We start from the raw sequence: 10,258 nt of genomic DNA on the forward strand, positions 1-10,258 counted from the left end.
TCAGAAATAAATAACATGCAAGTGTTCAACACGGTATCGATCATTAAATGTGACAAAATCCAAGTGTTTAGGTCTCCAAATGGAAGTTCAAGTTTCAAACATTGTTTCGACCATCCCAAGATGTTCCATTGTTAATGTGTTCAAACTTGTGAAAGAGTAAAATAAATTGAAGAAAATTCTAAGTAGTGCCTGGTTTTGGTTGGTGTTGAAATCAATATAGAAACTCACGCAATGATACCATCAACATAACCCTAATTAATAATGCAATCATATCTTTATTGTCCCACCTTATAACTTATCCATTATTTTTTGTTGCTCTAATATATTAATCTTTGTTTTCAACAAGAAAATTCAAAAAATAGACAATATAACAAGAATTATTTGTCATCTTGATCTTTTGTGCAACCACAAACTCACAAAAAAAGGAAAGACAAAAAGAATAATTTTTGAACTAAAAAAAATGGTGTAGTCAATGGTTGTGTTATTATAAACATTACATCATTATTAGAACACTTTAAGAGATGGTTCCAAAATAACCTAGAACTTATCAAAGGCCATTATTATGCTTCTAACTTTATAATTCCATCCTCAAAAGTATCTTATGTTAATCTAATCTTCATATTTTACAAATATATAATTTAGAGTGTAAACTAAATTAATCGAGAAAATGACAAATCCGTGAATAAATTGTCATATAATTGACAAATTTGAAAAATATTTTTTATGATAGATAATGTTCTTGAATCATCTTATTTTTTTAATTGGATTTGGTGGTGATGCAAGTAAAAATAAGAAATAGTATATTTTGATAAGTACATCACAATAAACTATGAAACTATCCATAACATAATTTCATTCTCGCCTTCCACTCTATATAAACGGGGAAAGTGATTTCTCTAAAATTGTTTCATTAAATAAATAATATTTCAAGTATTAGTATAATAGTTTAAGCTTTAATAAGAACTAATCATTTATTAAAAAGGTATAAAAACCTCATTAGCAAAGTAGTTGCATCTCCATCCTCTGTTAAACTAAAGTTATCATAGCGACAAAAAAGGTAAGATGTTATATTTTTCGTTATTCAAACTTCAAATCCAAAACAATATTTACATGTTGGATGTGTTAAAATGAAAATATATACTCTTATTATAGACATTTAATTTTAAGTTGATTTTTTTTTAATTTAAATACTTATTTCAATTTGTTTCCTTTTTTTTTAATTCTTAACCAATTAAAATTTCATCCCTTTCCTTGTTTTTTTAGTAAAACACCATTTTTGGTCTCTAAAAAAAGTAGAATACTAGCATTAACATTTAAAATTAAAAGATTCAAACTAAACACCAATATTGTATTCATATACTTTCAAGGCCTTAAATGGGCTTTGTATTTTTTTTTATTCTTTGTAATTAATTTTATTTTATTAGTAGTATCATTTGGTTCTAAAACACTTTGATTGGTATTTTACATTTTTTAGTAATACTTAAATTCTTAAAAGAATAGTTCAAATTAGTTATTTTCTTAGTAATTACATTGATTTATGCCCATCTTCTTAATTAAGTTATTTTGCTAACACTTTTTCAAAAATTTTGTTAACATCCCTTATAGTATAAGTTTAAAAGGTGATAAAATTAAGGCAAATAAAGTTAGTATTTTTCATCTTTGAAATATAAGTGTTAATACTTAAGTCTCTGAAAGAAATTTCTAAGTAGGTTAGTTCTTATAGTTTATATTGTTGACGTGCATGATTCTATAGTTTTTTTTACTAATAATATCATTAGTTGATAAATAATTATAACATTAAAAGCTTTTCAAAGTTAAATATATACTGTGTACGCAAATAATGTTGTAAATAATAAGGTTAAAAGAAAACATATTGTTGTTAATAAAGTTGGTGTGTGCTAAAAGTCTTGTGCTTTAATGGACATGATTATAGTATTGCACAGAGTGGAGAAAATGATTGAATATAGTAAGGAGAGATCACCTAATTTCTCTATCTCCTAGACTTTCATTATCTCTGCCTACATTTTGCTTTTCTCATCTAAACCTAACATTTTCGATGTAATACCTCTTTTAAGTAGATCATCCTACTTTATTAAAGTATTACATATTAAGTGTAAAGCATATTCAAACTTATAAGTATATATACAATACAAAATTATATACTTAAACTACAGCTACTCCCTCTTTAACTCTCAATAGTCTTATCATTGTTCTTCACTCTCAATTGCATTACTTATGTTTATGTATAATGTACAATCATTGGAGGTAGATATCTCAACACCATAAAAACAAAAAGTAAGTTAATGAAAATTTAACAATTATAGCTCAAACAATACACTAATTAATTCAATCATTCAACATATCATATAAAACCATTCAATCATAGTTTACCATTAGATTCAAGTTTGGAATAACATGTATGGAGTCAAATACACGTGAAATTTTGCACCTCTCCAGCAACTTTATTGTGTAATATCATGATCTGTGCATATTTACTCAATCTAAATTTTTTCCTTAAAACATGATTAATTCACTATAGCCTAGTTAGAAAAGTGCTCATTTATATCAAATGTCACCATAGGAATCTTCTTCAACTCTTGTCACCTAAACTTCATTATTTATATGAGTTTGAGTTTAATAGAGTTATGATGACTTTCCAGTTGAGACTCTCGTTCAATACATACTTTAACATTACCAGATTCATAAAATTCACAAATTAACAATATATTAAACGGAAATTCAAAAAATATTACCATTATTACATTGATATCTCATTCTTCTCTTCTTCTCATTCATTGGTATCTTATTATTCACAACTCATCTTCATTGTTCTTCTTGTTTCCTACTTATTTTTTTTCTTTTTTTTCTCTTCTTCCTAAGAAAGATGTTATAATTCAAAGTTTCTCATATTTCTATGTTTTCGCTTTTATCCCAAACTTGAATCCTTCAACGCATAACTTCAAATTATTGTCAAAGTTTCTCTCGCACAAAATTTACAAGACAATTGTGGTCATCTATTTTCTATCTCTCTGAAAAATAATTTCCATTGGATGATATTATCATAAGTCATGTCCCTTAATTTCTAAAACCTAGATCTGTACTTTTCTTCTTTCATCCAAAATATTCCACTACGTAAATTGAAGAAACCACTAAATTCACCAGCTATACAATTGAACATATCCTTCTAATGTCATCATAGATATGTACATCCATATGTTTTGCTTTAGGGGCAATGATTTGAGGACCACCAAACAATGTAAGCATGGCAAAACACAATAATGCAATTTATTGTAAAAAATAATGTGGAGGAAGAGCATATTAGAAAATAAAAAACCAAACAATTGAAGAAGGAGAGAAAGAAAGAAAGAAAACGTGTAAAAGAAAGAATGAGGTAATAATGAAAAAATGTAAAGAAAAATTATAAAATAATGAATCACATAATCCTATGCAAAATTACTTCACTTAAAAAAGAAATATTCAAATTATAAAATAAGCAAAAATAATAAAATAAATGAAAAACTCATACTAAGAAAAATAGAAAGTCTTATAAACAATTATACATAGAATGACCCTGCAAAAATACGAAAGAACATAATAAGATACTTAAATGTTCTCTTTATATATTGATAAATATCATGAAATTTTATAATAATTTTTTTCTCAAAATAAACCATAAATATGACTCATACACATCTTCATATTCTACTGAATCGTTCAATTTAACTCAGCTCAACTCATTTTAAATTTTGGCGCCACTCATTAAATCCCCTTTAGCCATTCTCTTTCTGGCTCGGCTCATGGCATCCAATTAAATGAGGAAAATTAAGCTTAGCTTTGGAGCCACGCATTTCAAAAGCGGCTCGATCGTAAGCCAAAGCCGCACTCTCAGCCGAGTCGTAAGTCCCAAGCCAAACTCTCGCCCCGTTCTTCTTTGGATCTCTTATCTCAGCCGCAAACTTTCCCCACGGTCTTCTTCTCACTCCCTTGAACCTCTGGTAAGACGCGTGTCCACCGCCCGCTTCCGTGCATTCCCCACGCGCCGCCGTATGCTCCTCACGCGCCTCCGTGGAAGTACTTGGTCGCTCTTCCATGTTGATGGCAGTGGTGAAAAGGGTGGACGTGGATCCGCCGCCGCTCCCCACAGGTGAAACGGCGTTGGGTGCGGCCAAAACTGCCGTGAGTGCATTTAAGTCTTGGGTATCGTCGAGGAGGAAGCGTTGAATGGATTGAAGAACAGCATAATCATGGGATTCGAGAGTGGTATTGAAATTCATTTGATTTTGGTCTTCTGGAACATGAAAATGAAATATGTGTATGCGTTTTAGGAGTATAATGTGTTATATTTATACGACTAAGGTTGTATTTTGTCAGATTTTTGGGACAATTTCTTAGAACCATCCTTTACTCGTTAAAGCACGTGCAAAGTGGGTTTTGAGACATTTTTTATTCACCAAAAAATTTCAACCACGTGAAAAATACAAAAATAAATTATGATAATAATGTTTAATATCTCTTTGTACTTAATTTTCAAATATTTTTTTAATAATACTTTTTTAATTTTGTTTCTCTACTTTAGATGTTATTAATCAGATCTCATATTTTTTTTAAATAAAATTAAAATAATTTCTTTTAATAAACTAATAATAAAGATTATGTTGCATTAATATTTAAGGCGAAAAATGTACGTCGTTTTATTATTTAAAGTTATTTTATTAATGAAAATAACACGTAATGAAAACGAGAAATGAATATTATATATATATATATATATATATATATATATATATATATATATATATATATATATATATTGTAATAATATGTTATAGTTATTTGATAGAAATTAGTATTTTGATCTCCTATAAAACCTAGACAGTTAATATGTCAAATTAATTTAATCTATTTTTAATTAATCATTTTGAATGTTTGTTCTTTATCAAAAAAGTACTTTTTTTTTCAACACAATTTTTATGTTATTTATCTTTTATTTGATTGTATTACTATTAGAGCTGTTAATTTATCTTTGAGTTCCAAGGTCAGTCTGATCTCATAGAGCTAGACCCCATCCTTTTAGCTCACACTGTAGGAACTTGACATATTTTAAGCATATATTATAAATGAAATGTGAAATTATCTTATCTTTTAAGTACAAGAAAGTGCTAACATCATTGAGAAGCATGTTGCACAACTCTCCCTCTTAATTCTATTAATCCCTATAGATAATAGTTTTAGATCTATTTGGAGTCATTGCTAGAGGAGTTGTTGTATGTGCTAAACTATCTCTTGTCAAATCTATCAAAGTTGTGGAGATGTTTCTTCCATTTGATATCATGGAGGATATTGACAATTTGAAAGTGGATCATTTTTCTCAATTATTGGACTGAAAGCAAAAATTGGAATATTTTGTTTTATTTGATATATCATGAACAATGTGTTTTATTTTATATTTATGATATGGATCTTCAATTTATTATAATTTTATGTTTTTTCACTTATATTTAATTATTTCCAAATTTTTGGTTTATTATATATTTTTCTCATGCTAAAAAGAAGGTTTATAGGCTGGTCTTGACCCATAAGACTTTATGGATATTTGGCTTTGTAAACTTTTTTAATAAGAGATGGGCTTTTTTGGTCCTAGCCCATGTGTTAGGGTCAAATCCTATAAAATGAGTTAATTTGACAAGTTTAATTACTATTATACCTTTCTATGCTTTTTAGATGTATGTCACTATGAAAAAAAAAATATCATCGATGTTTAAAATTTGTTGAGAACTTTAAAAATCTATCATTAATAGTTTTTTAATGAATTTCTAAGAGACTGAAATTCATCGATAAAAGTATTGTTAGTAATATTTATTGATAGAAATTTATATTTGTCAATAATTATTAAAAGAAAAATTTGTCAATAATTATCAATTGAAAAATCCTTTGATAAACAACAATTTTCTCAAGTTCGGCCAATTCGACAACTCGGCTAGTCGGCAACTCGACTAATGGAGAACTTAGTCACTATTCCAAGAACACTCATCATGATATAAGTTCATGCGAAAATTGAACCTCGCATTCATTAATCCATTTGTCTAGTTAAGACCATCGTCAGCCAAGTCAGTCATCGTCAAACGCTTCACCAACTGCTACATGTTCATTCCCTGCTTCAATTTTGGCGCTCACGCGACATAGAAAAATCTGCATCCCAGACTTCACTTTTTCTTTTCCATGTTGATACTTGTTGTGTGGTGAAAGTGTTAGTTATATTGAAAAAGGGGTAAGGCAGTGGAGAATGTGTGGTGTCTCTGCCAACAAGGCACTTCGACTAACAAGTAGCTTGATGATCCTGTGGTTTGGAGGTGAAAAGGAGATGAAGATGAAGAGGCTTGACCTTTTATGTATCTAAAAGTCTTGGGTTCAAGTGATGGAGGGTTGTGTGACGTGAAAGAAAATGAAAAAAAAAATTATATTTAAATACTAAAACCGAGATTTGAATGAGATATTTGATGCTCATTTTATCGATAAATTATTTTATCAGAAATACATATTTTATTTATTGGCAAAAATATTTTTCAATAAATTAAAATTTCAATGATGAAATTTCATTTCTGGTTCTTGAATTTTCCGTAATGCGTATGGAATTTGGTTTTTCTTTCTTTTTTGCATTTTTCATATCTGTAAAAATATTGACTATATATGTGTTACGAACACTATTGATAAAATTCAAATTCAAGTTTTAGATTCTCAAATTCAGATTTGCACGTCCTAAAAGAAAAAAAAAATCAAATACACCAATCACATAAACCAATACACCAAGCACATAAACCAAAACTTAAAATATTTTAAGTTTAAGTTCATATCTTCTTTCCATGTGGCCGATACTATTTCAATATTTCCTTGTATTTTAAGCTGTTTATATTTGTTTCTATTGAAGATTTTAACATCAACTTTGTAGTATATTTGTTTTTTACGAGATGTTATGGTACAATATGTCTATATTTAACTTTAACAAGTATTCATGCATATTCATTTCATTTTAATATAACATATAATTCAAAATTTTAATCGAATAACATTATTGTTCTATTACACATCACCAATTAATTATTATGTCAATTTTATATTAATTATTAGATTTTAATTTTGTTATTTAAATTATTATTATTATATATTATTTATTATTTGATATTATTAGTTGTATTTCCTATAATAAATTATTTTAATATAAAAAATAATATTTCCTATAAAAAATAGAGTGCAATTAAAGTAAAATCACTAAAAATGGATAAACTAAAAAACAAAAGATCGGTAATAAATGTACTAAAAAAGTAACAAGAATTCTTTGCGTGATGATTAAAAGAAAAAACAAAAGAAGTTAGTAAGACTTGTTTTCTTCTTTGATTTGATTTGTCACGCGCTTGCGTAAACAACTTTGAATTGAAATTTTTTTCATTCACACTATAAAGCAATGAAAATAAACTTAATATTTGAATAAAAGGAATATAAATGTTCTAGATTCAATATATATGTTTTTCCAGAAAATAATTTTAGTTCAGTGAGTGAGTGAACTATTTTCTTTTTAGTCAACTATTTACACCTCCTATGGTGAAGAGACAAAAATAATTTCAGTGAAATATTTTCTACATTTAAAAAAATATTATTTATAGCAGACACGCATATATCGACTAGGAGATCAAACAAAATATAAATAATCCAAATTATTGGTCAACCAAATTATATTATGACTTAAGTCTAATTATAGTTTCAATATTTTATAAAATTTGTAATTTTTTCTTTAATATTCTTTATGCAATGTTAGTTATGTTGAAAGTCTCACGTCAATTAGAGATAATATCAATTCATAGTATCTAACCGGATACATACAAACTTCATCTTATAAGTCAGTTTTATGGAATTGAGTTAGTCTTAAAATTCAGCCTTAACAAGTTCATTAATGAAATTTACTTTTGGATTTGAGTTTTACACACAAAATTTTCATTATTTTAATTTTGAATTTCAAAATATTGACTATATATTATTGATAAAATTCAAATTCAAATTTTAGATTCTCAAATTCAGATTTGCACCCTTTTTTCGTCCTAAAAGAAAAAAAAAATATAAGTTCAATTCATATTATACAAGTGAATACAAACCTCATCTTACATATCAGTTTTATGAGATCGAGGGTTTAAAGTTCATTTTTTAACAAGTTCATTTTTAATTAAATGTACTTTTGGTTTTGAGTTTTACACAAAATATTTTCATTTTTTAATTTTGAATTTCAAAATAGCCACTATCATTAATTTTGTAGTCTTTAACATGAAAAAATATCACAAGTATAATGTGTTTTTCTTTTCAATATTAATTTATTATGCACAAAATAACAAAAAAAAAATAGAGTTACGAATAATTGAAAAAAAAAGTGAAAGATAATTAAAATGGTAAAGGATGAAATAGTAAAAGACAAATAAATAAATTAGAGGATGAAATTATGTAAGAAAATTAGATATCACAATTATTGATAATTAATGATTAAAGAAGTGCTATTTAAAAAAAAGTTAAAAATAAAAATTTATAAAATATAAAAATTAAAATTACAACTAAGCCAATTATGGTTAAACGATTAATAGTTATTTACCAACGTAAGTAAGTTAGTTCAAATAGAAAACTTTGTTTATGTCTATAGAGTTACGTTTTCAGTCTTTTAAGTTGTCTTATAAGAATTTGGAATGAAAGATTTAAATTAATTAGTCCAATGCTTTTCTTGATAAATTTAAAATTATTTTTTTATCAATGATTAATCAAAGTGACCCAAACTAATATTGATTTTAATTATACACATGTTTAGTAGCACTCTTTCTTCTACAAGCATCTGGAAGAGAAAAAAAGGAGGTTATGTTTACACATGTTTTATTATAAAACTAATAATAAAAGTTAGGTATTCATTGAATAAATAATGATTGATGTACACAAAGTTTATCTATCCACATAATAATATTATATGAAGACAAAGAAGACCATTGGTCAACCATTGACTACTATCTTATGGTTCAAAAATGGTGGGCAAGATTACAATCACTAAGGTGACAAAGAATCTATCTTTGTACTGTTTTATATTTAGTTTTTATTTTATATTTTATGTAACAAAATAATTTCATTGGGTCAACAATTTTTGGGTCATATCATAATACACTTCATGTTATTGACTAAATGGGGAAGTTTTCATATTGTGTTAAACCCTAAATTGCTTCCTACTTCCATTATTGGGAAAGAAGATTTTGATTTTCTTATTGCCCATCTTAAGCTTTTACTTGAATGATGAAAATGATTAATTACTTGCCTTCAACTACAACTAATGCCCATTAAAATATTATTACTTTTTTTTATTATTTTAAGCATAAGAGTGTTTTTTAAGGGAAGAAGGAATATTTTGTGTTCACAAAACATCTTTTTTTAATGGTCAAAATATAGTTTAAAGAAATTACTACATTTCAAAAAAAAAAACCAAATCGACCTATATAAACAATGAACGACGAAAATTTAATAACTAAAATTTGAAGATAAATTCAATAAAAATGAAAATATTAATATCTTATAACAAGAATCTATAATTTTTTTTAAGATTCAGGTTGAAGTGGTATGAATCCGTTATTAATATCTTATAAAAAGAATTTATAAACTTTTTTTTTGTTAAGATTCAAGCTGAAGTGGTATGAATCTTTTTATGAAAAATAGTTGTATCCTCACGAGATACTTTTTATATTCGTTTGATACGTAGTACAGGAATAAAATGGTCACAAAAATATAAATTTTTGTATCTTTTTAAGAAAGAAAAAAGAATAAAAAATAATATAAAATGAAGGTAAAAATTTATGTTGGTGAAAAATATTATTTTTCTTGTATAAATTTAAATTATATAATGTGTCAAATCATAGTTAAAGATGCATTTGTGTTTGGAAGTAAATAAGAATTGTTTTCACCAATTCGTGTCAAAGTCTCATAGTTTTTTGAGATTTTTCCATTAGAAAAAGAAGAAAATAACATAATATGAACAAACCACACGTGGGGGTGATTCTGATACTTCAAGTTTCAAAGCTATTTCAAACACTCCTTGTAGCTTCAAAGAAACATCTCACATGAAAGAATCATTAAAGAAAGAAATTATGACCACGATGTTCAAACTTTCAACAAACACCAAAAAGCAAAACCTAGTGGTATAAATACACATCAAACTATTCTCAGTAACCACAAAGTTGTTAAACAAAAA

The 10,258-nt window shown here is 26.6% G+C and overlaps 1 protein-coding gene across 1 annotated transcript; it reads right to left on the reverse strand.

Moving 5' to 3' along the window:
* Window positions 1–3,600: 3,600 nt before the first annotated feature.
* On the reverse strand, window positions 3,601–4,300 carry LOC148195555 (ethylene-responsive transcription factor ABR1-like). Its single transcript, XM_088094035.1, has one exon. It carries the CDS (start codon window positions 4,272–4,274, stop codon window positions 3,771–3,773), a length of 504 nt encoding a protein of 167 aa, XP_087950161.1. The 5' UTR covers window positions 4,275–4,300; the 3' UTR covers window positions 3,601–3,770.
* Between the last annotated feature and the right edge of the window lie 5,958 nt (window positions 4,301–10,258).

The sequence above is a fragment of the Vigna umbellata genome, chromosome 7 (assembly GCF_029865625.1).
Source record: "Vigna umbellata cultivar VRB3 chromosome 7, Vumbellata_1.0, whole genome shotgun sequence".
NCBI classification, from domain to species: domain Eukaryota; kingdom Viridiplantae; phylum Streptophyta; class Magnoliopsida; order Fabales; family Fabaceae; genus Vigna; species Vigna umbellata.

What these genes read in the sequence shown, in the direction of transcription:
- LOC148195555 (XM_088094035.1), bottom strand. Translation starts at nt 4,274, where the DNA reads ATGAATTTCAATACCACTCTCGAATCCCATGATTATGCTGTTCTTCAA.